We start from the raw sequence: 27,026 nt of genomic DNA, 5'->3' as shown, positions 1-27,026 counted from the left end.
GCACAGCAGAGGAAATGGTCCTCGGTCTGCACTAGTCAGCCCTATAGCCTTCCCTTGACTGAAGCAGCCACGTAAACTGTCTCTGAAAATAATGTTAAGGTCAAGTAGGTGACTGTGTTAAGGTATTTGTCCGTCTAGAGGGATGGATGAAGTGAGTTGTTTGAAGTGTGCTTGTTTGATTTTCGGCCTCCCCTCCTCTGTAAGGTAAAACAAAGTCCTTTGACCCTTTATCCGATACCCAACTGCTGTCTTAATTAGACCAGAGCTAAGCACCTCTACACCGGAAGGGGTCTCAAATCAAAGAGCATAATGTAGAATTCTGGGTTCAAAGTCCTGGGCAGAGGCTGGACTGCATACTTTCTTTTCAATGAGAAATATTCAAATGTGATCTGTGTCAAGAAATCATCATAAAGTGCTTTTACAAGTCAATGATTGATGTGCCGGGCAAACAGGAAGAGGTGATAGTCCCGAGTCAAAGATATGTATGCACAGGGAAAGGTTCAAAGGCCAGTTAATGGTCAGAGACTGAGGGAAGATCTGGTGGATTGGGAGGGGAGCTCTAGTACGCCAGGCTAGACTAAAGTTATAAGGTGGATATAGCTCCACCCAAAATGGTGGTTGAAGATTGGCTACATAGGTTTATTTATGTCTCTCGAACTACACACTGACTGCCATCACTTCATTCAGTCTGTCAGTCATTCAGTCTGTCAGTCAGACCCAGCTCTCCCATAGTGGCTCCTGCAGTGGCATGCTGGCCAGTGCTGAGTGTCTGGGGTCTGAGCTGAGCAGACTCCGGAAGAAACCTCCCTCTCCATCCAGCCCAGAGATTCCAGAGACCGAGCCAATCCCTCTGTCTTATCTCTCCCCTCTCCCTGCCTGAGTGATCAGACCCCTGGAAGTTCCCTACTACGAAGCCACACCAGCCAGTCCCCTCATCAATATAAATTACAGGGGCATCTGTTCCTTGGCAGATGCTATCTCCTCTCCTCTATATGTCTGGGTGCTCCGCCCTATGAAGGTGAAATATTCTGGATGATAATAGACACTTCATTTATTGTGCTGCAGGCCATCATGGCTTCTTCAGACTGTGATAGAGAATGAGAGTATATAACCGTTGTGTACATTTCACACTACATTTCTGCGTGTGCCATTTTTGACAAATCTGCACACATACAAAAATATTGAGATTTATAAACTTTGCGCGTGTTCTGTTAAAAATAGGACCTGCCGTAGAATTGTGTGTGCATGAACAAGCATTTAAACGGTGTCTGTAAAATACCTCTAATCACCTTTTATTGTGACAGTAACGCCCTTTATTTGTTGTATCATTTGGAACTATTGGCATGTAAACTATGATTTGTTATATTTAGTTTATCAATAGGTTATTGGGTTTATATGTATTGCCATGGTAGACTATAGGATCTGAGATGAAATAGGCAATGTCACACTCCTATCGCACAGCAATACTGTAGCCTACCCATAATGTCAAATATTTGACATAAGCTACCGGTCTATTAACTGCGTTGGCATAATGTTTTCATCTGTAAGCAGTAATTTATGCTTGTATCTGGAAAAGACTGTGTCAGTTTCTGAAAGAGAAAACAATGGCAAATTGTCGTGGACCTGTCAGCAGAACGTTTGAATTTAACAATGTTTTGCATCGACTTTTCCCCCAACCTAAATGTGAGGGATTGCCCGCAAATTCTTTAACATTACAGTAGGTCTACTTACAGTAGTTAGTTTTGTTCTACTTTACGTTAAAAAAGTGTTTTTTTATAGTGCTACTGATATTCATTACTGCTTTGTTGGGAGAGAACAAACAAGCCATTCCACTGTACACGTGGCAGTAAAAACCTAACTTCAATGTAATTATCTGTTGTTATTATAAACCACACTGCCTATGATATTGCAAAACTTGAAATACATATAGACTATCAATTTACTAGGCCCCTTCACGGGCAGAGGTGAAAAGTATGTTCTGCAATGGTTATGAAATTAAAATAAATAGGAAAAAGATTCCTGTGTCAACTTATTTTTTATAATAAAAATAAAACATATATTTTCACACATCTCACTAACAGCAAATGGTTGTGTTCTTGTTAATGTGTTCCTATTTAGTTTTTTATGAATAATATTTTCTTCATATCCCTCATTTGCACAAAATACTTATTTGCCAGCTTGCAATACAACATTTCAACCACTAGCAGATGTACGCCTGGTCAAAACTTAGAAGGGAGGTGAGCACATTCTCACATCAATAATTGTTTTTCTTTATGAACTTTTGCATGCACATTTTTGGGGGTGTATTTCGTGCCTCTCACTCCATCCACCATTAGTGGTGGTCCAACTCCAGCAGGCCATATAACTCTTACCACAAAGCTATAATTCTCAGTAAGGAATCAAGTATGGTTTTCCTTGACATTTTCCCTGACAGCTTTATAGGCTGTGTTTACATAATGCTACAGCAAGGCAAAGTGGGCTGCAGAACGGCCCTAAATGGCTGTTTGGCAGCTGTATTTAAACAACTAAATGTTGAGGTACTCAAAGCAGACGTTGAAGTGGAATTTTAATAGATAGTGGTCAACAGTCATGCCATCAAGGCACATAGCATTATGTTAAATATCTTATTTTGCATGTTTTTACAGTATTGTGATAATAATGAAATATTTGACATTACAAGGAGCACCACCAACTACAATAATTTGTCACGCCCTCCAGAATGCCTACCTGTGATATGATTAGTTTGTGTTAAAATATGTTGAGGGAGATGGTGTAGACCTGTGGATCAGATGGACTAGCCGATTATACAGACAGATTAGCGTTCTCACCTACAATCTCCCATCAGCAGACTGAAGCTGCTCGCTCTCTAACAGCTCTGATAGGACCGACATACCAGCCAGATAGCTTGTCTTACCATGCTGCTCTTCCTCTCAGAGAGAAGATCTCCTGATTACCCATGGTTAATCCTCTCACTTCAGCTCTCCTGTAATGACAAACGCAGAAACATGCACAGAAAATGTACACCTAAAGGGTTCTGTTTGTGGATTATATGAAATGTTGAAACATTGTTACAGTGCATCTGTCGTATACTCTATTCATATGGATGACTCCATTGATTTCGTAAGATTCATTGTGCGGGGATATTTGTCCAACTTTCTTTGGATAACTCTGTTGTCACAGTAAATACAGTAGGCCTGGATAACACTGTTGGCAATAATATTTTGTTCCTATCATATTTTAGCAGGTTAGAGATCCATACATACTGTATGTCTTGCATGGGTATAGAATTTCAGAATTCCAGAGGGAGGCAGTATCACCAATATCACGGAGCAGGAGAGGAGAGGAGAGGAGAGGAGAGGAGAGAGGAGAGGGGAGAGGAGTGGAGCGTACTACAGACTATACAGCCCAGACTCATAAATACAATGAGTGCGCTCCAGAGTGTTTATCTCCATTGTGACAAGAGGCAGCCTCCACTAATTGAGAAACATGGCCTCATCCCTGCGTCTTCATTTATTTACCTGCTCTGTGTATTGAGTTGCTCTCCTCAGAGATACGCAGACAGACACGGTGATCCTCTGTTCAACTCAAGCACATGATTTAGACATCACAGCACACACAGTAGACCTGAAAACTGTTTGGAAAATAGCGAATTGTGAGGTTGGACCCAGGTCCAGAGACGAGAAACCAGTGATTAAGGATAAACATAATACTTTACTGATAGACAGTAGCCGCAGGATCACAGTACACTGGCCCGAACTGACACTCGAACAGCGACAGCCCAGTGGTTGAGTTCGGCAGTGTGTTATGAGAATATTCCACCCAGACGAGGAACTTGCTCCAGTTGCTGGACTGAGTGGAGACGAAACACCAGAGTACCTCCTCCAGCTCCTGGTTGGCCCGCTCAGTTTGCCCATTCGACTGTGAGTGGAGAGACTCAACGAGGAGAGACTCAACGACGCCCCCAACAGGGAGCAGAAGGCCTACAGATACCGTGCGACAAACTGGGGCCAAGATCTGAGACAATGTCCTGTGGAAGTCCGTTTAGTCGAAAGACATGGGTTATCATGAGATCAGCGGTCTCCTTCGCTGAGGATAACTTGGGTAACGCGTTGAAATGGGCTGCCTTGGAGAGATGATCGACGACCACCAGGATAGTGGTAAGCCCTTGGAATGGAGGTTACCCTGTGATAAAAGTATACAGACAGGTGGTACCAGGGCCGGTTGGGGATGGACAGAGGTTGGAGCAACCCAGCCGGTCGCTGTCGTGATGACTTGCTTTGGGCACAGGTGGAACATGCTGCATCAAAGGATCTCACATCCTCAATCATGTTGGGCCACGAGAATTTCCGCCTCAGGAACTTCAGTGTCCGATTAACCCCTGGATGCCCAGTTATTTTAGATTAGTGCCCCCATTGTAGTACTCGAGAACGGGCCAATCTCGGAACATAAAGTTTTTTTTTACATATAGGTAGGAGTAAAGTGTCTATGCAGAGATAATAAACAGAGAGTATCAGCAGTGCAAATAGTCCAGGTAGCCATTTGATTAGCTGTTCAGGAGTCTTATGGCTTGGGGGTAGAAGCTGTTAAAAGCCTTTTGCACCTAGACTTTTTGCTCCAGTACCGCTTGCCGTGTGGTAGCAGAGAGAACAGTCTATGACTACGGTGGCTGGAGTCTTTGGCAATTTTTAGGGCCTTCCTCTGACACCGCCTGCTATAGAGGTCTTGGATGGCAAAAAGCTTGGCTCCAGTTTTATTTTACATTTTTTTTAATTTCACCTTTATTTAACCAGGTAGGCTAGTTGAGAACAAATTCTCATTTACAACTGCGATCTGGCCAAGATAAAGCATTGTGAACAGACAGCAACACAGAGTTACACATGGAGTAAACAATAAACAAGTCAATAACACAGTAGAAAAATAGAATGACGGCCTAGGGACAGTGGGTTAACTGCCTGTTCAGGGGCATAACGACAGATTTGTACCTTGTCAGCTCAGGGGTTTGAACTTGCAGCCTTCCGGTTACTAGTCCAACGCTCTAACCACTAGACTACCCTGCCGCCCTGGGAGACTTTACAGTGTCCCAGAACTTTTTGGAGTTAGAGCTACAGGATGCAAATTTCTGCTTGAAAAAGCTGGCCTTTGCTTTCCTGACTGACTGCGTGTATTGGTTCCTTACTTCCCTGAACAGTTGCATATCGCAGGGACTATTCGATGCTATTGCAGTCTGCCACAGAATGTTTTTGTGCTGGTCGAGGGCAGTCAGGTCTGGAGTGAACCAGGGCTATATCTGTTCTTAGTTCTGCATTTTTTGAACGGAGCATGCTTATCTAAGATGGTGAGGAAGTTACTAGTAAAAGAATGACCAGGCATCCTCATGAGGTCAATATCCTTCCAGGATACCCGGGCCAGGTCGATTAGAAAGGCCTGCTCGCAGAAGTGTTTTAGGGAGCGTTTGACAGTGATTAGGGTTGGTTGTTTGACTGCGGAACCGTAGCAGATACAGACAATGAGGCAGTGATCGCTGAGATCCTGATTGAACACAGCGGAGGTGTATTTGGAGGGCCAGTTTGTCAGGATAACGTCTATGAGGGTGCCCTTGTTTACAGATTTAGGGTTGTACCTGGTGGGTTCCTTGATGATTTGTGTGAGATTGAGGGCATCTAACTTAGATTGTAGGACTGCCGGGGTGTTAAGCATATCCCAGTTTAGGTCACTTAACAGAACAAACTCTGAAGCTAGATGGGGGGCGATCAATTCACAAATGGTGTCCAGGGCACAGCTGGGAGCTGAGGGGGGTCGGTAGCAGGCGGCAACAGTGAGAGACTTATTTCTGGAGAGATTAATTTTTAAAATTAGAAGTTCGAACTGTTTGGGTATGGACCTGGAAAGTATGACATTACTTTGCTGGCTATCTCTGCAGTAGACTGCAACTCCTCCCCCCTTGGTAGTTCTATCTTGACGGAAAATGTTATAGTTGGGTATGGAAATCTCAGAATTTTTGGTAGCCTTCCTAAGCCAGGATTCAGACACAGCAAGGACATCAGGGTTTGTAGAGTGTGTTAAAGCAGTGTGTAAAACAAATTTAGGGAGGAGGCTTCTGATGTTGACATGCATGAAACCAAGGCTTTTCTGATCACAGAAGTTAACAAATGAGGGTGCCTGGGGACATGCAGGGCCTGGGTTTACCTCCACATCACCCGCGGAACAGAGGAGGAGTAGGATGAGGGTGCGGCTAAAGGCTATCAAAACTGGTCGCCTAGAGTGTTGGGGGCAAAGAATACAAGGAGCAGATTTCTATGCGTGGTAGAATATATTCAGGGCATAATGCGCAGACAGGAGTATGGTGGGGTGCGGGTACAGCGGAGGTAAGCCCAGGCACTGGGTGATGATAAGAGAGGTTGTGTCTCTGGACATGCTGGTTGTAATGGGTGAGGTGTGGGAGGTGGGGCAAGGAAGGTATCAGAGGTATGAAGAGTGGAACTAGGGGGTCCATTGTAAACTAAAACAATGATAACTAACCTGAACAACAGTATACAAGGTATATTGACATTTGAGAGAGACATACAGCGAGGCATAAAGTAATCGCAGGTGTTGATTGGGAGAGCTAGCTAAAACAACAGGTGAGACAACAACAGCTAATCAGCTAACACAACAACAGCAGGTAAAATGGCGAAAACTAGGCCGAGAGGGTCGGATTAACTACACACAGAGCCTGAGTTCGCGGCTGGGGCCGACAGATAACAAATAAATAAACAGAATGGAGTACCGTGATTAATGAATAGTCCAGCAGGCATCAGCTATGTAGCCAAGTAATCATAGTGTCCAGGGGGCAGCAGTAGATGAGACAGGGGAGCCGCCACTACGCTAGCGACATGGCTTTAAAGTTAGTAGCCCTGGGCTAGTAGGAGCGTCTGCTCCGACGGAGGCCAGATGAAGGCACAGCGGATGGAGTATTCGTCGGCAGACCAGTCGTGGTGGTGCGGCGGGGCGCCGTGTCGACAGAGAATCCAAGCCAGATGGCGAAAGAGGTATTGTGGAATTTAGTTTGCTAGCTGGGAGATGTGCCTGGCACACGGCTAATTGGTGCTAGCTTTGTGGCAGTGGCGTTAGCCACTATATCCAATCGGTAGCAGCGGTGATCCGGTGCCAAGGTCCAGAGTTTACAGCAAGGATCCGGTGGAGTTTTGGGCTCTAGCCGTGTATGAGTGGGGTTCGGGTGAACAGCTGAGTAGGCCGGGAGGTGGGCCTCAGGGATAGCTTCGGTACTGGGTGCCACGGTGAGTGAAAGCTAGCTGTGAGCTAGCTAGCTGCAAGCTGTGAGCTAGCTAGCTAGCTGTAAGCTAGCTGTGAAGATCAGAAGTAGTGGTCCAGGGATTATGGCAGGAATCCGGCGTTGTTGTGGAGAGACTGTCCGATATTGGTAGACTAGTGAGTATTATCCAGGCTAAAAACAGGGCTGGTATCTGTGCAGAAGGTAAAATCCCCTAGCAGTGGCTAACAATGACTAAATAGCTAATTAGCTGGTTAGCTTCTGGAGATTCTTGAATGTGTTCTAAAATTGAAAATAATAGCGATTCTGTATCACATTGGGTGAGGCAGGTTACCGGAAGGTATAATCGAATAAAAAATTCGGACAAGAGATTGAAAATAAATTAAAATATATATACAAAAAATTTGAAAAATATAAAAGTACACGAGAGGACAAAACAAACACGTCTTCACTGCTACGCCATCTTGGAGTGATGTATTAGGTAGTGCATACACACTACAGACATTTTTTTAATTCATATTATTTAGGGTTAAGTGCCTTGCAACTATGTGAAACATCTGTTGATGTTTCACATAGTTGGCTCTGGGATTCAAACCAATTACCTTTTGGATGCTGGCACAACACTCTTAACCGCTAGGCTACCTCCCTATGTGAAACATCTACTTAACTTGTTATTATGACACACCAGATCCCATTATTCCTCTGTTGAGAGGGGTTATTTATTGCTACTCTGAGCTTAAATATTTGTGATTATCGAACATGAGATTGATAGTCCTTAATCCTGCTGTACAGTGCCAATTTGGTTGAATAATATGTCCCAGTGGCTATCTAATTTTGCTTGGCAACAGGCATACTGCTGTGGAATAGCCTGGGGCAGAGTGTAGCTCAATATTCCCTGCTCAGTGTTTGTTTGAAGGTGTTTCATCACATCGTTGCCTTGATTCAGCTCTGCAGGGATTTGTTAGTTGCACTCATGTGGGAAGTGCATCCAGTACCTACGTACATTATTTAGCTGGGGCAGAGTCTCAGTGCTACACAGTGAGATACTACTAGTCACTAGTGACAGACACAACACTCGTACACTGCTGCATCACATATACAGTAGCAGTACTCAGAGTAAAATACAAACAGAAAACTATTACATTAATTCATAGTATTTATAGTGTACTATAAATGCAGATACGTTTACAACTGAAATATTTTTTTGTTAATTCAGATAATACACACACATTAACTGCATCCTTATTATGTTATAAAATACATTTGAGAATTACATATTTTGTTATGATTGATTTAAATTGGCTGCTCTTCCGGGGCGTCGAATGCCCCAACCAAGAGAAGCCTGTTCTGCTGCTGAACACTTTCAATATGGAGCTCAAGCTTGCATTTTGTTTCTCCCTGAACAACACTGAACACTCACCATCTTTTATTTTTCTTTATAATAGATCATCATTCATCTTAGTCTATTTGTTTGCTCCGTGAAAAGAATAAGACATTTTTTTGGACACTTTGGTTTAATCCATAATAGACAGCCATTTTTTTGTGAAATAGGTCAGTATAATCACCACAGTGAGGGATGGACAGCTGCTGGTAAAAGGAAATCAATAGAGCTATCTATTTGTCGTAAACCAGGCCAGCATGATTTTTCTCAATTTTTCCTCTCCACTGTATGTTTTTTTCTCTCCCACACAATATGAGTTTTCAGTAAAAGCATTATGTCTGCTATTTTATAAAATTACAAATGTCCTTTGTAAAATGCACTTTCTTTGCATACGTTTGTCAGAATGGAGTGGGTTCTTTATCACCTCCTGGGGCTACAGTGTGTGTGAAAGGAAGAGTGACGTGGGGAGCTGGGAGGGGGGGGGGTTGCCGCAGCGTTTTGTGGTGCTAGAGGGCTGTCTTTGTAGGGCTGGGAGGCTGTCTTTGTGGGCCCTTAATCTGGTTCTTCTCTAGTGCTGTGTCTTTGTGAGTGCCTGAGCCAGAGCGAAGAGAGGAGAAGAGAAGAGAGGCCTCACCCTGTCTCTTTATGTCTCACCCCAACCTGAAAGGCCCTGTCTTGAAGTGTTGTCAGACCAGAAAACAAGAGTAAGTGACATGTGACAAGGACACAATGCTCGGACGGGCCGGCTAAAATTACTGGCCCCATCTGCTGTGAGCGATTTCTCTTCTGCAGGCTGCCTGCCACCCCAGGTGAGGGGCTGAGGGGTTGCTGAGATGGCATGGTTAGGTAGTGTATGCAGGTTGGCATGACTGGCAAAGCAGGGTAAAGCAGACCGTCACACACGCACCATGCCACAGAGTGAGTAGGGCCGGCCTTGCAGCGCAGGTTATCTGTCACTCGTCAGGTTTCCTGTGCCTCATCACTTTCCCAGGGTGCGTGTACATCGTCCAGCCAATGCAGGACAAGAGTGTCAGCATGTAATAAAAGCTTTGATTCATGGAGGGTGACAGAAGAGGAAGTCATAGAGCTCCTCCGGATATGATCCTGAGTGATGCTGACGGGGAAGCTTTAAGATGGGTGCCATAATTAAATGTCCTTGTACCATCATTAACTTCCTCTGGAGAAGAGAAGAGGTAGGCCATACCCAGGCAGGCTCTCTCATCCTCCTCTCCTACACACAGACCACACTCAGGCTAACATTTTTTTTTATTTTCTTGCCTCCGTTCTCTATGAAATTTGTGGAACACCCGGAAAGAATTATAGTAATTGTAGTGCTCAGTTGACAACATCCACGGTGGAGATCTTATTTCTATGATCAAAAGTATTTTATTATGAGATTTGCAATTATAATAACTATGAAAATGCAGATGAAATGATATCATGTTTGAATAATGTGGCCCATAATTAACATATATTATTTAATTCCTGAATTATTCAGATGTAATATTGTTGAATAAACTATGCAGACTAAGCTGTTCATTGTCATAGTTGTGTTTAATTGTGATTGTTTCTTTAGCAGAATAAGACAAAAAATCTAACTGCACAGAAGTAATGTGAATTTGAGGAGGCAAAGTTAATTGTATTTATTTTAGGGATAGAACTGCTGGTTGGTATAATTTTTTAAATCAAATAGACAGGGGTGTCAAACATACTGCCCAGATATTGCAAAGGGGTTTGAGTTTTTTTGGGGGGTGGAAATGACATAAACCAAATCATAACTGTAGAAATGATAATGAACATACATGTATTCCATTTCTTGACTGTGTCCAGCTCGCAAATAATCACCTACATGAAAGCTAGACAGTCAGAGAGCATACACAAATTCCAAAAACGGATAGAGGACCATTTTTTACACATTTTGATGGCTAGGAAATATAACCAATTTTCAGTGCGGCCCTCCGGACCTCATTGAAGACCGCATGCACCACTCTGACAAAAATGTGTTTGACACCCCTGGACTAGAGCATATGCAATAGCAAGCTGAAAAATAGAGCACACTTTTATTCAGTGAAGACACAAAGATACATAAAGGCACCACTACTATTGACAAGAAAAAATGACAGTGAAGCTGTTGGTGATCTATTCATTGTAGTTGATCACATGTGAACATTGTATTAGATTACTTTCATTAGAGATCTGGGGCCGGATCCACAAAATTTCTTCGTAACTGCCATGTTTTCTTTAACTATTGAAGAAAGTTAAGCAAAGTTGCTATTCCTCAATAACGTTATTGGAAATGTGTTCTTAAGGTTTTTCCTAAGAAAAAAGTTTAGAAGAAATGGGATTCTTGAAAATAATGCTTTAGAATTTTTCCTGGGAAATGTACTTAGTTTTAGGACAGTTAAACCCTTGTCTTGAGACAAATGGATACTTTTGGAACCATTAACGTTTTCTTGCGGCACAGACACAGTTGGCTACCGGGTATTTAAATACAGCAAGAATACAAATTAAACACGCATTATCAAGCTAGCTAGTAATTAACAATATATTACAATATTCTAGAAGTGTTAAATAGCTAGCGCTCTCTCGTCAATTTGCAAAGAAGAACTTAACTTAAGAACTTAACATCGTTAGCTATTTTGGCTATAATGTCTTTACTAGCTAACGTAGCTAACTAACTTACCGGTCGCGCAGTCCCTCTACCACCATCTCTATGATGGACGACATCCATTTTTGATTTTGATATAGCTAGTCTGATGGCTATAATGTGTGAATTATAACGAAATAACCAAATCCAATCATCCCTGTCACATAGGCTTATTTGTTGGTTTCAAGCACGTCACTAATGTCAGTGCCACATAAGAAGATATTTACGAAGATCCTAAGAAAACTACGAATTTCTAAGAACATTTTGAGGAATTAAATTACAAACTATCTCATGAACTTCCTATTTTTTTCCTTAAGAAACTTCTTACGTTTTTTCGTAAGTAATGTTTTGTGAATCCGGCCCCTGGTGCTGTTCTGTTATTAATGTTTCTGGACAGAATGTGGTTAACCCATTGTGATGTTAGCTGTGATCATTAAGATTCCATAGATAACAAGCATGCAAATTTCAACGCCTTAGCATTATAGGATCCCAGACATCAAAGGAAGGTTCTCATTCTACTGTGTCTGCGGCAGAGAGGTGAAAAAATGAAAACTGTGTGAGAGAGAGGGAGTCAGTAAAAATGGCTAGCTGAGAAATGCTTGCTGTATAACCTACCTGGTTATATGTCATGTTATGATGCTTGATAATGGGTCGATGACTCCTCCTGCATAGTTAGCTTCCTGCTAAATTGGTGTCCTCTCTCTGATTAAGTGGTAGTCTCCTTAACGATGCCGTGGCTGACTGCAGGTTGGCTCACTTTAAAGATCAACTTAATTTCTCACCCCCGGTCATTAAAGTGCGAGCCTGAGTAATTCAAATCAACTTACTGGTGATTTTTCTCTCTGAGACTAAAGACAATGTTTCCTTCTTTGTTTGAGGATCCAACTTTCCCTTTGTTTTCTTCTCCTTTATTTTTGCAATTTATGTAACAGGATAAAATATTGAATTACATTCAAAGAAAAGGAAACAGAAATATAAAACAAATCAATTGCGGTAAAATATTGTCACATTTTGCAGTTATTTTCCTTGGATTCCAAGTGTGAAGTGTATACAGCAAAGATCTGGTTGATGTAGATTTCTCCCTCAGTTAGAATTGTATCATTAAGTGTTTGCCATTATGTCTATGTGAACAGTTGTACTGTAAGAGAGAGGGAAATACGCTGTTACCCAGTATTGTGCTGGATTACAGAATCAAGGTCGACTCAGAAGACACAGAGCAGCATTATCCCTTAATCCTGTGTTGTGGTTTCAAATAGCCTTTTTCACCTAATCTTCACTAGTAAAATGACAAACATGAATACGGAGGTAGGTGTTTAAACTTGCATTACCTGCAGTGTTCAGGTCAAAGGCTTATACTGACTTAAAGTGGCTCTATATTATATGAAAGAACAGATGATCATGTGCTTGGTGCTCATAACATTTTGTTACGCTGGTATTACAGAAGACTACCCAGCCTTCTGATGAAACTCCCTCAGGCTTGTGTTGGTTTAGAGGTGAAAATCTGGAATCTTCTCTTAGAAAATCTCACTCATGTCTTCTTTGAGGCAGACTCATTCCTTTATGCTACGTTGGACATTGACCAAGTTTCACTCATTCTATGATACATATTAAGAACTTATTTTGGATTTTGTGGATGTACAGTATTAATAAAACATCTCCTATATGAGATATTGCTCAAATCAGTGGTTTGTCCTTGTATGTATTTTTTTTATTTATATTCAACCCTTATTTTACCAGGTAAGTTGACTGAGAACACATTCCCATTTGCAGCAACGACCTGGGGAATAGTTACAGGGGAATTAATGAGCCAACTGTAAGCTGGGGATGATTAGGTGACCGTGATGGTATGATGGCCAGATTGAGAATTTAGGCAGGACACCAGGGTTAACACCCCTACTCTTACAGTAAGTGACATGGGGTCTTTAGTGACCACAGAGTCAGGACACCTGTTTAACTTCCCATCCGAAAGACAGCACCATGCACAAGGCAATGTCCCCAATCACTGCCCTGGGGCATTGGGATATTATTATTATTATATTTTTTTTGTCCAGAGGAAAAGGTGCCTCCTTCTGGCCCTCCAACACCATCTGGTATCCCATCCAGGGACTGTCCAGGACCAACCTTGCTTAGAGGCAAGCTAGCAGTGGGATGCAGGCTGGTATGCTGCTGGTATGTACAGCATGAGATTTTCATACAGTAGAGCTTTTCACTGTGACCACCCGGCCCAGCCCAGGCCCATCTCAGCATGTCTGTCTCACCCTGCTCTGGGCTGGTGGAGCCCGAGGAAACTTAAAGGTGCTGTGAAAGACTAAAAGTGGGCCAGGCGCTGATGCCTCCTGTTGACCTACCTTGTTCGTGGGGTCCAGGTACAGAGTAGTGACAGGCCTCCTCCTCTGTGGACCACATTACTAATGTGTGAGGGTGCAGGAGGAGCACACCGTGTGATGAATCACTCCGCCACACCCATGGCATCCTCATAAGTCAAGAGTAAAAGTGTTCATAGCTTGCTGGCTAAAAGTGCTAGCTCCCTCCGTCCGCCATGGAGAAACTCCAGCAAGGCACAACGGAAGGGGGAAGGCTAAGTGCTGTTTGCCTCCATAGCCTGAAGATCTCCCTCCATCTTAAAGAAAAATCTAGTCCTTCTAGTGGGTCACTGGATTTATAGAGTGCTGTAAACTTTGAAAAAATAACTTTCATGCTTGAGCAGAGTTATTTTTAACAAATGAGTGTAATATATACAGTGTGATCTGGACTGCCTCTTCTCAGTTACAGACAGAACATTAAACACTGTTAGTTTAAGCCTAAAACATTTTTCTTCTGAGGTTTTCTGTGCAGAGGATATTCACTGTTGTGTATCCAGAGAGAAGTGCTCTGTGAATTAAGACAGAAAATCAATAGTGCACTTTCTAATTTAAAAGCAATGATACACATTTAGTTTCACAAAGGAGCTCATTGAATTTTTTTCCCAAACAGAAATATATATTAAACCTGTGTACATCCTTGTTTGTTGCGCTTAGTTTTTTTCTCCCCTCAAGCGAGAAGGTTAACTATTTTAGTTTACATGCCTACCTCCCCCAGAGTTGATGTTGCTCTATAGTGGTGATGTGGGAGTGTGTAGGTTTGACGCTAGGTAATATATCACAAGCTCCAGGGGGTCTCCCTGGTATGCTCCTCAATAATGAAGTTCATTCGTTAACCTCCCCCTCAAAGGCTAAGTTTTTCAACAGCCACTGCTACTCTTACTAGAGTCACCCACATAATCATGCTTTTTTCTCAGTCGGCTCCTCTACAGCACATGAAGAATAAGCAGGTCCATTACCAATCCCTCATGCCTGGTTCTGGGCATAATTATCACAGGGAAAATGACCTGCTCTATTTGGTTTGCCATGGAGGGGGTGCAGAGGGATGCAGCACCCCTAATCACCTACCCCTCTCTGTCCTGTTGGAGATGGAGAGGCTGGTTTTGGGGAGTCTTGCCAGTTCATTAGAATTCACAGGGTTCCACCTCCCCGCCTAGCCAGACTAAGCCTCTTGCACAGGCTGGGATGCCTCCTATAATCTCTCTCCCTCTCTCTCAAGCCTCATATGGCTTCCCCTCTATCCCCACAGACAGCTCTGCGCTAAAGACAGTCAGTACACATAGTTCAAATGTTATGTCCATTGATTTATTGGAGATGTATTTCCAAAACAATTGTCAGTGCTATCAAACATGCCTGCTTAGTTCTACGAAGGATTTCTGTCTGTTTTTCATGATTTCTATAAATATAGCCTAATGTGAATGTGCATTGAGCAGAGTTTGCATTCATTTGAAGCTCAACCAATTACATTAGTTCACTAGTACACTCCATTTTTTGTATTCTAACGGCAACCTCTTTGTAATCCGTAATCAAATACTTTTCACTGTAAAAATGTATTGTCTTGACCCATTTTGATCAAATGAGGAGCCAATTCTATTGTTTCTTGTAAACACATTTATTGCCTCTTTGTCATAATTTTCTTATTGCAAAATAAGAAAAGCCCAAAGATAAAGGAATTCCAGTCTATTAAACCTAATGGAGCGATGACAACATCAACAACGTCAAACCACCACACACTAGCTGCTGGGGGGGCATCTGATGTTTTCAATTAGAGAAGTGTGTTTCTTATCAAATTGTTTACTACCAAATGTCTCTGTATTCCTTAATACCTGGAAGGGTCCTAATTTAATTTGGAGCAGACATGAACTACCCTGCACAACGTTATCTGTGGCTTGGGTAAGTGCATGTTAAAGGACCAAGGCAGCCATTTTTTAGCTCAATATAAAATAATTTCTTGGTAACAACTACCTAACTGTGATTGTTTAAATTTAAATGGTAAAAAATAAACTAAAATAGCTTCTTAGCAAATAGCAAATTCTCAAGCAAGAATTATGCTACTGTAGAACTGTCTGCGAGCATTGAGGTGAAAACTGAAAACTGGCTGTTATTGGCAGAGAGGTGTGGAACACTCTTTCTTATTTGTCTTTTAACTAATTTACCACCTGGGGATGTCACCAGGCAGGACAAAACTCAATCCCACCAAAACAGACTGACATTTCAGGCGTTCTTTTCAAACAGCTCTTATACTAAAAGGACATTTACATTAAATGTTAAATGGAACATTTCACAGTAATATTCCAAGCTCATAGTGTGGAAAAATATACACTGAGTGTACAAAACATAGAGGACACCTTCCTAATATTGAGTTGCACCCCCCTTTTTGCCCTCAGAACAACCTCAATTTGTTGGGACATGGACTCTACAAGGGCGTCGAAAGCGTTCCACAGGGATGCTGTCCGATGTTGACACCAATGCTTCCCACAGTTCTGTCAAGTTGGCTGGACGTCCTTTGGGTGGTGGACCATTCTTTATACAGACAGGAAACTCTTGAGCGTGAAAAACCCAGCAACATTAGAGTTCTTGACACACTCAAACCGGTAGGAGTTCAGGTGGGCCTTTGTACTTCAGCAAACAAAGGAAATGAGTGGTGCTCAATATTAATGACAAAAGGACTACTTTGAGGTAAAAAGGAGTTGGAGCACTCGACAATATAAGGCAGAGATGTATTTATTTTTGCTTACTTTAATCAATTGTACAGGGTGCGAACAGGTGACTGACGTTGACACTCAAACCAGTGTGCCTGGCACCTACTACCATACAAAATTAATATTTTGTCTTGCCCATTCACCATCTGAATGGCACACATACACAATCCAAGTCTCAATTATCTCAAAGCTTAAAAATCTTTATTTAACATGTCTTCCGCTTCATCTATATTGATTGAAGTGGATTTAACAAGTGACATCAATAAGGGATCATAGCTTTCTACTGGATTCACCTGGTCATTGTGTCATGGAAAGGTGTTCCTAATGTTTTGTACACTCAGTGTGTAAAACACAGGAAAATCACATTTTTGGCTGTGCTGGCCATTTTAATATATATCTTGGTCTTTTGATATTTTCATTGTTTATCTCCATCATGACGCACATCTTTTCAAGTCTACTGAACCCTCTTCTGTGGCATATGTCACAACTCTTCTCTTCTCATCCTTATTTAACACTTAGTGTAAACGCTTTGATGTCATTGACTTGTAAATATTACAATGTATGATTGCTCTATCCAAGATTGGATGAGCTTGGACACAAAACAACGTTTTCTAGCTCTACTCTGTAAATGTTGTTGGTTGTAGACCTAGTAGCAGAGGTTGGAGTCATGTTTTATTCAACCACATTATAGTAAATAGACTGTCGTGACTTTTATTGACTTTGTGTATACAGTTATTATGTCACTGATAGCTGTGGCATAGACGTAACCTAATGCACCTCCTCCTGTAGTTGTAGTAATGGTGGACCGGCTCATATATGTCTTTTTACTGAGGCTTTTGTCTTTCGTCTGTGTGGCCTTACTGCTCTATAAATATGTATGGGTTTGTGAGCTGGGCTGAGGCTGATGCTGGGCTGGCGTGGGGCTCCACATATGGAGAGCAGTCACTAATGGAGAGGCCACTGATCACACTGTCACTGTGTGTCAGTCAGTCAGCAGCCCACAACCCCCACTACCACCCACCACTCTCCACTACAGATGCCTCTCTGCCTGCCTCACTATACCGCACTGCACTCCTCTGCAGGCATGACAGCATACATGTATGTTTCTACGCTCTCCACGCTCACATTTAAACCTCTTTAAATGCTCTGCTCCCCACCCCACCGAATGAAACCTCTTTTATTTTCCCTGAAATAGATATTCCCTTTGTTGTCAGTGTGATTTATTGAAGTCTTCCCCACAAGTGGAAGCCCCAGGAAATTGCCTGGAATGGCTCTAAATTGGTTTATGATTGTCTCGTATGGGTTGGTGCTGTTATGGTTTGATATTATGGCCTCCACTCCTTGGCGTTTATATTAAATCGACCTGTATTGTTTTCATTGGGTGTCTGTTGGACGTTGTTAATTCTACTTCAGCTGGGGGCTGGCAATACACACACACACATCGTCCATGTCACTGTACGGATTATTTGTTGTTGTATCTATCACTGATATGTGTCTTTTTCCTGGGATACAGAGGAGGGTGAGTGCTGAGTCCCCATGCACTCTATGATCTGTGGTCTGGAGAGCTGTGGCAGTGGTATGGTACCGTAGGAGTTAATGTGGATCAGCTGCGTCCCAAGCCAGCCCAGCCCAGCCAGTGAGGGAAGGCGTGGGGTGCGGGATGTCTACTGACAGACTGCTAATGAGGCCATTATCGGCTCTGGTCCTCTCCTCTCCTCTGGGGCACCAGTAGAGGCTCCGCGTCTCCTCTCAATTGAATTCCATCCCACAGGGCTTGTTTACAATAAATACATTTGCTTGAATTAATCAGCGAGGAGCGTGAAACACTTGACTGGATCGGTGTTTATGCAGAGAGGCAGTGAGTATGGGCCCACTGCAGCCCGGCACAGCCCAGCTCTGCTCAGCTCTTGACTGCTCCTAACTACAGCTAGAGCTGGTTGTCTGTGGACACACTGACACTGGCTCTGCACACACATCAGGGAGCCATTGATATTCCTTACCTCTCTGATTTTGGATAGGTTCAGTGAACACTTATGCAAGAAAGGATGGGTACCAGTCCATCTTGAGGTGGAACTGAATAGAGATCAAAGAGTTACATCACCTGGGATATTTGTTGATCAAAACCCAGGAGGATATCCAATGTCATAATGTGTGGAGGTGGTATAACAGACACACAACAGACAATTTAAACCAATGACAGCAGAGTAACGTTGCACAGTTCACAGATTACAATCATATTATTGATCTTACATTATATCATCACATTCATAAAAATACATTTGTTTTGTGATTTAGTCAATGTCAGTGATTTAGTCAATGAGTTCAGCAACACCTCAGTATTGGCATACTGTTATTGTGAATGGGTTGTAGTCAGGGGAATGTTCCATCATTGTGTAAGGCAGCAGCTGTGCTCAGAAACACCAGGTATTTCCTGATTGCAGCTGGTCCAGAATGCCTGTACTTCTCACTGTGCCCAGGATAAAGTAACTTTATCCAGAGGCGACCTTTATTGAGACCGATTATTACAGTATACAATCACAAACGATCATGTTTCTAAACTCAGCAAAAAAAGAAACGTCCTCTCACTGTCAACTGTGTTTATTTTCAGCAAACTTAACGTGTCAATTTTTGTATGAACGTAACAAGATTCAACAACTGATACATAAACTGAAAAAGTTCCACAGACATGTGTCACGAGATACTAGGAGTGGTGGGTGGAATCAGGCGCAGAGAGCAGGGTTCAGTAGAGTGTCAATTTATTCTCCGGCGCACAAAAACGGTCACGCCAACACACAGGGCGCATACAATTGACCAGTCCAAAACACAGGACCAAAACAGTCCGGAGAATACACACACGAAAACCACCATACAACAGAGTAACAAAAACAATCCCGCACAAAACAAGGGCGGGAAAACCTACTATATATAAGGACGCTAATTCAACTAAAATACACACAGGTGAAACTAATAAGACAAAACCAACAGACAAACAAAAAAGGGATCGGTAGTGGCTAGTAGAAAGGTGACGACGACCGCCGAGCACCGCCCGAACAGGCAGGGGAGCCAACTTCGGCGGAAGTCGTGACAACATGTGACTAACAGAAATGGAATAATGTGTCCCTGAACCAAAGGGGGTCAAAATCAAAAGTAACACTCAGTATCTGGTGTGGCCACCAGCTACATTAAGTACTGCAGTGCATCTCCTCCTCATGGACTACACCAGATTTGCCAATTCTTGCTGTGAGATGTTACCCTACTCTTCCACCAAGGCACCTGCAAGTTCCCGGACATTTCTGGGGGGAATGGTCCTAGCCCTCACCCTCCGATCCAACAGGTCCCAGAGACAGTAGAAAGGCCTCTTTAGTGTCATAAGTTTTCATAACTGTGTCCTTAATTGCCTAACATCTGTAAGCTGTTAGTGTCTTAACGACCGTTCCACAGGTGCATGTTAAATAATTGTTAAAGCATGGAAAACAGTGTTTAAACCCTTTACATTGGAGATCTGTGATGTTATTTGTATTTTTACGAATTATCTTTAAAAGACGTGGTCCTGAAAAAGGGACGTATCTTTTTTTGTTTATATGAGTTTATATGTCACTCTCAGGATGCATTGTGGCTTGTATGTCATGTCTGTCCTGATGCTTTCACACAATGTCCTCAACCATGGTTTTACAAAACTCATACATATTCACATACAGTGAACATACACCCGCCACAGACACAATCCACACAAACAAACTCAAGCAGTTGCATGCGCTCGCCCCTCTATCCAGTCCACTCTTTCTTTCACACACAGACACTGTAGTGTAGATGTTCCTTTCATTTAAGCTAAACTGTTGTTATCTGCATTCATCTGAACAATTGGGAAGAGAGTGCAGAGCAGAGTGCAGAGCAGAGTGCAGCCAGGAGAGAGTGGGTGTGTGTGAGGTCACAGTGGGGCCCGGTCGCCCAGGGGCCAAAGCCATGCGGTTTTATAAACAAGGAACTCACAGCAACAGCAGTGAGATGGCCCATGGTTTAAGACTGACTGATACTGTAGCAAGTAGCAGCACATGGCCATGGCAACCACACCACATTCTTGTCTGTGCTGAAAGTGACAGTTTAACCTGGCCCTGCGTGGGCCAGCAGACTGTCTCATGTAGAGAGCTTGTGGTTAGAAACCCAGCATGAGAAACAAAAACTAGGTTTCAGTGTGACAGAGGATTGAAATGTGTTTACCACCACATTGTTTTCACTCGTTTGTAACCATGACACGCTTCGTTTGAGGATATCTGCATCTGAATGATGTTTTATGCAGTGACAGTCCGGTTCTGACATTACATGAGATAATGTGTTAATTGTGCCTCTAATGGATCATGTAGAGGTTGTAATGAAACACGTTAATTTGCTAGATTTATGGCGTTTTGGGCAGGAGTTTAATTTGCATACTTGATGTATCATAGATAGACGTATACACATGGTGGAATATGGTAGCCTGATGACATCCGCTGCTCTGTCATTTGCTACATACTTTAGTCTGAGACTGTCATCATTGAAGTTGTTTGTGGTGACGAGGTGCACAAGGGGCATTGTACCAAACAAAGTCATCAGCGATTGGATCGTCTCAAACCAATCAGAGTATCAAAGCCAATGAAGAATTTTCAAACCTCTGCTTTACCCACGTGCGTTCTGGCTCAGGCCCATTCCATCGGTTTCTTGACCAATCGGACGGCCCCGAATATGTTTGCATTCGGTGAAGGGATTGGGGAGATCCAGACTCATTGCGGAGAAGAAACTAACGTCAGTGGGTGTGGTGTAGCGTTTGGCCAGATCAAGCGGTCTGCGTAGTCAGGCAAGTAAATATGGAACATTATGTTTGCCAAATCAATGTTTGATACTAATGTCAAAATCAACGTTGACTGAAATAGCAAATTAATTTGGTAAAACTGAATAATTATAAACGTTTAACATGAAAATATGTCTGAAAGATACTGCCATGAAATAAATAATGCAATGAAATATTTTGCATTTCGAGAGCTTGGGACAAAAAGGTTTTATCAGCAAAAAATATTATTCTGAGATAATTGGCTTTACATTTCTGAACTCTCATTGGTTTGAATGGTGTCAGCAATTCTATTATTGTATTCTTTTGAACTTAACAACATGAATTGGGGTATTTAGAGTACTATATACAGTAGGTAGAGAACATTGAACAAAAATATAGATAGAACCTTATAGTCCCAAGCTTTTGATTTATCTTGAGAAGGGATGATATGAACACCAGCTTATTTATGGACATTCTAAATGAAACCCGGTTATTGGCCAGAGCCGGATTGCACTAAAACCAGAATATTGTATCAGAAAGTGCCAGCTGGTAAGGGGTCTGAACAGATTATCATATGAGGGAGGGAGGGATGGAGAGAGAGGAGTGAGGGAGAGAGCGAGGAGTGAGTGAGAGAGGGAGAGAGAACGAGAGGGAGGGTGGTAGAAAACGATACAGAAACTCATCCGCCAGTCACTGTGGGGTGGAGGGGATCAGCCAAACCCTTTCGTCACTATCTCTCCTTCCTCACCTGCCAGAGCCTGTGTGTGTGAGCCTAGGGAGAGGGGGAGAGGAGGAGAGAGGTGTGTGAGTCCTGTGGAGAGGTCAGGGGAAGGGGCTGAACCTCCACTCGTTTGTCTGGGCTCTGGAATGCTCCACCGCTGCTCTGGAGGCAGACATCTGGAGGCAGACTGAGTAGTAATATCTATCTACACACTCAGAGAGGAGAGGAAGAGACGGCTTCTGCTATCACTGAGCCACGGGGAATTAGACAGCCTCTCTCTATATTCTCTCACTTTTTCTCTCTGTTTCTACATTATCTCCTTCCCTCATTCTCTCATTGAACCTATTCATCTACATCTTCCCCTTTCCCTCTATTCCAGTCTCTCTTTCTCCTTCAGTTTTCCTATTTTCTTTACATTATGAAAGCAGAGGAAAAGGGAATTGAAAAAATGTCTGGCAGAGCTACTGTTATGACTTTATCCTGGCACTAAAAGATAAGCAAGACAAGATAGTAAGAGTGTGCTGTGCCTATCGAGCCCTCAGACAAGCCTCAGTACTGCAATCAGTGGGAAAGGGGCCAGGTTCCCTGCCTGAGCTGTCAGCGCCCCCACTGGCTGCCTGCTGTGCCAATCAAAGGCAGGGGGCGGGGAGCAGGCAGACATTAGCGCTGATGTCACAGTCACATGGATTCTCGTGTGGTCATGCTCGGAGGCAGAGAGACAGAGCTGTGCTGGCCAGCTGCTGCTGAGACAGCAGTGGAGGGCTTTGAGCTGGTGATAGTGCTCTCTTATGGACTCGGAGCTTAATGATGTATTTTGTGATTTCAGCTATGAAAGGTAAGAGCAGAATGCATGCATGCTGTTTCCACGGTGCAATAGGCAGCCAGAGTAACACATAGGGAAGTGAAGCTTCTCTCTATTCACTGCCTGCCAACTCAATTTCAGCCGCTTGTAAGAAAAGAGTGTAAGAGAGTGGGAGGGAGAGAGAGAGAGAGAGAGGGAGAGAGAGAGGGAGGGAGAGAGAGAGAAAGCGAGGTAGAGAGTAACTGCCCCTGAATGTGTTTATTACCAGGGAATTAAGCTGTTGAAATATATATTTTTCTCCAGGAGCAGCTATTTTTTATTTCCTATTCTGGAAGGAAATTAAGTTTGAAATTCTAAACGGATGATAAGACATGTGTAATGGGATGTTTGGATGTTTCTCTAAAGTGAATAGGATTGTTACTCTCTGTGCTGGTGTGTGTGTGTTTAAGAAATAACAGCCAGTGTGCTCATACTGATCTCTGTTTGATGTGAAATACAGCCCTCAAGCTCTTGAAACAGTTTCAAGTTTTTGGGGGGTAGACATAGGGGAGTGGACGAGGTGAGAGGAGAGGAAGTCCTGGGGTGACGAGGGAGGCAGGACGAGGGGGTTCAGGTGTTTCTGTCGCAGTTCCTTCTCCTTGGCTCTTAATCTGGTTGTTCTAGTCCAGAGGATGTGTCTGTCTGTTCGGAGGGTTGAATTGCGTGGTAGACTGGCAGTGTTGAATGTGGGTCTCAGACAAGGTGTCAAGGCACTGGCTGGCCCCACTGGCAGACTGGGATTCTTTGAGTTGATACTGGTGTGTGCCTGTGAGTTGTGTTCCACTGACCTATTTGTTGGGTAGTAGGGTATACATGCATGGCCATGGGAGCAAGGCTGGGTTTTCCTCCCAGTCTCAGTGTCATGATCCTGCATGCATAATCCCAGTCATCCCCCTCCCCACCCCCTATCACACACACACACACACACACACACACACACACACACACACACACACACACACACACACACACACACTCTCTTTCTTGCATTTACACACATGCATACCCCCCCCACCCCCCACCCCCACAGAAAATAGTCACATGAAGCACAGGCAGCTGTCACTGTGTATTAGATGGGAAGTTGCAGGAAAGGAAAACAGCAATTGGATCCTAACATTAGTAGTGCTTCTGATGCCTCTGTTCTTTGCCCTTCTGACTCACTGTCTGCATTGCTGTGTCCTTACCACTCAGTGCATGTCTAATACATACAGTGTGTGGAAACATATTTGTGCATTTTCCACCACGTTCTTATTTCATATTTATAGACATGAATACATTTAGATGATGTACAATACACTGAGACTTGAGAATTCTGAGAATATGATCTTGACCACCTCTGTACAGGGAGGGAGAATTGTGTGACAATTATTTGAATATGCACTTGATCACAATTTGTGAGAATCTTGTGATAAAGTGAGATTACATAGTTGACAGCGATGTGTGAGAATTGTGGGAAGTTATGGGAGAGTGACATGTGACCCTGAGGCAATTATGAAAAATCAGCACTCTGACCCAATGCCCTTTTTTATAGACTTTTATCTTGAGTATAGAAAATGGGGAAATGTGTATGTATTTATTTATGGGTGTGACTGTCCAAAATCCAATCTATTTTTTTCCCTTTTCTGTTTTTAGATGCAACTTCTGTTATTATTCAAGACGTATTTATTACTGTATAAAGGCAGGTTGGCATTGAGTCAATATGTATTCATTACTTCATAAGGGCAGGTCTGCATTGAGTCAATATGTATTTATTACTCTATAAGGGCAGGTCTGCATTGAGTCAATATGTATTTATTACTCTATAAGGGCAGGTCGGCATTGAGTCAATATGTATTTATTACTCTATAAGGGCAGGTCTGCATTGAGTCAATATGTATTTATTACTCTATAAGGGCAGGTCGGCATTGAGTCAATATGTATTTATTACTTTATAAGGGCAGGTCGGCATTGAGTCAATATGTATTTATTACTCTATAAGGGCAGGTCGGCATTGAGTCAATATGTATTTATTACTCTATAAGGGCAGGTCGGCATTGAGTCAATATGTATTTATTACTCTATAAGGGCAGGTCGGCATTGAGTCAATATGTATTTATTACTCTATAAGGGCAGGTCGGAATTGAGTCAATATGTATTTATTACTCTATAAGGGCAGGTCGGCATTGAGTCAATATGTATTTATTACTCTATAAGGGCAGGTCGGCATTGAGTCAATATGTATTTATTACTTCATAAGGGCAGGTCGGCATTGAGTCAATATGTATTTATTACTTCATAAGGGCAGGTCTGCATTGAGTCAATATGTATGTATTACTCTATAAGGGCAGGTCGGCATTGAGTCAATATGTATGTATTACTTCATAAGGGCAGGTCGGCATTGAGTCAATATGTATTTATTACTCTATAAGGGCAGGTCGGCATTGAGTCAATATGTATTTATTACTCTATAAGGGCAGGTCGACATTGAGTCAATATGTATTTATTACTCTATAAGGGCAGGTCGGCATTGAGTCAATATGTATTTATTACTCTATAAGGGCAGGTCGGCATTGAGTCAATATGTATTTATTACTCTATAAGGGCAGGTCGGCATTGAGTCAATATGTATTTATTACTCTATAAGGGCAGGTCGGCATTGAGTCAATATGTATTTATTACTCTATAAGGGCAGGTCGGCATTGAGTCAATATGTATTTATTACTCTATAAGGGCAGGTCGGCATTGAGTCAATATGTATTTATTACTCTATAAGGGCAGGTCGGAATTGAGTCAATATGTATTTATTACTCTATAAGGGCAGGTCTGCATTGAGTCAATATGTATTTATTACTCTATAAGGGCAGGTCGGCATTGAGTCAATATGTATTTATTACTCTATAAGGGCAGGTCGGCATTGAGTCAATATGTATTTATTACTCTATAAGGGCAGGTCGGCATTGAGTCAATATGTATTTATTACTCTATAAGGGCAGGTCGGCATTGAGTCAATATGTATTTATTACTCTATAAGGGCAGGTCGGCATTGAGTCAATATGTATTTATTACTCTATAAGGGCAGGTCGGCATTGAGTCAATATGTATTTATTACTCTATAAGGGCAGGTCGGCATTGAGTCAATATGTATTTATTACTTTATAAGGGCAGGTCGGAATTGAGTCAATATGTATTTATTACTCTATAAGGGCAGGTCGGCATTGAGTCAATGTGTATGTATTACTTCATAACGGCAGGTCTAAAATGAATCCATACACCAATAGTGTCATTATTCAGTTCAATTTATCTCATCACAATACATAAATGAGCTGGAATAGATTTTTCGAGAATTTGAAGCCTTTCCAAACAGATAAGATAGAGGAGTTGTGTATTGACATTTGTTATACAAGAGATGAATGTGTTTTAAACGTCGCTACCTTCCAACAGAGATATGGTCATGGTCATTCTCTCTCTCTCTCTCTCTCTCTCTCTCTCTCTCTCTCTCTCTCTCTCTCTCTCTCTCTCTCTCTCTCTCTCTCTCTCTCTCTCTCTCTCTCTCTCTCTCTCTCTCTCTCTCTCTCTCTCTCTCTCTCTCTCTCTCTCTCTCTCTCTCTCTCTCTCTCTCTCTCTCTCTCTCTCTCTCTCTCTCTCTCTCTCTCTCTCTCTCTCTCTCTCTCTCTCTCTCTCTCTCTCTCTCTCTCTCTCTCTCTCTCTCTCTCTCCAGACTCACAACGACACCACTGCCTCTCAAGTACCTAATTACCTGTAATGGAAACATCCCTCTCATTACCCCATGCAAATTAGCTAGCCTACTCAACACAATTAAGATGAACATTCCAAATATTAATTACATAATTAAAGAAAGACGTTTGATGTATCAAAAGACAGAAAGAAATAAGTGTATTTCATCTACATTAAAATTAACCCTTCATCAAGAGTATTAATGTAGAGGGACGTAGCAGTGCTTTTTGAAACCACTCCAAACGGATCGTTCCAATACCAAGCTGTTGTGTTGCATACAGGCACAGGCAGCGCATAACTATGTGATTTACCACAAGTGTCTACTAGATTGTAAATAATGTTCAGGGGATGGAAACAACATACAGCTAAATTCCATGTGATGGGTGGTTTAAGGGTACGTTTACAAGGCAGTAAATATTTGCTGTAGGTTTGGTGCTCTTTGTCTCTTCCTATCAGCAAGCGGGTGAAGTGCTCTTGACTAGCGCCTGCGTGCTGCAAGGCTTCCCACATCACAGCAGAGGTTAACAAGATTGGCTATTATCCAGTTAGGGACTGAGGACACTGAAAGCCAGGCAAAAATCACCAC

At 42.5% G+C, this 27,026-nt stretch overlaps 1 protein-coding gene across 2 annotated transcripts in view; it reads left to right on the top strand.

The window, feature by feature from the left end:
• The window catches only part of LOC139405503 (nuclear receptor ROR-alpha A-like), a 260,164-nt gene that overhangs the window by 175,961 nt on the left and 57,177 nt on the right, over positions 1-27,026 (top strand). The window contains exon 1 of one of the 2 annotated variants that reach the window (XM_071147899.1): positions 22,570-22,720. The exons of the other annotated variant lie outside the window; for it this stretch is intronic. Within the exon in view, the coding sequence (XP_071004000.1) occupies positions 22,690-22,720 (31 nt within the window). The 5' untranslated portion in view covers positions 22,570-22,689. Of the gene's footprint in view, positions 1-22,569; positions 22,721-27,026 lie in introns of those variants that run through there. 2 annotated transcript variants of the gene reach the window in all.

The sequence above is a fragment of the Oncorhynchus clarkii genome, chromosome 1 (assembly GCF_045791955.1).
Source record: "Oncorhynchus clarkii lewisi isolate Uvic-CL-2024 chromosome 1, UVic_Ocla_1.0, whole genome shotgun sequence".
In the NCBI taxonomy this organism is placed as follows: domain Eukaryota; kingdom Metazoa; phylum Chordata; class Actinopteri; order Salmoniformes; family Salmonidae; genus Oncorhynchus; species Oncorhynchus clarkii.
This window is presented reverse-complemented; position numbering and strand designations above follow the sequence as displayed.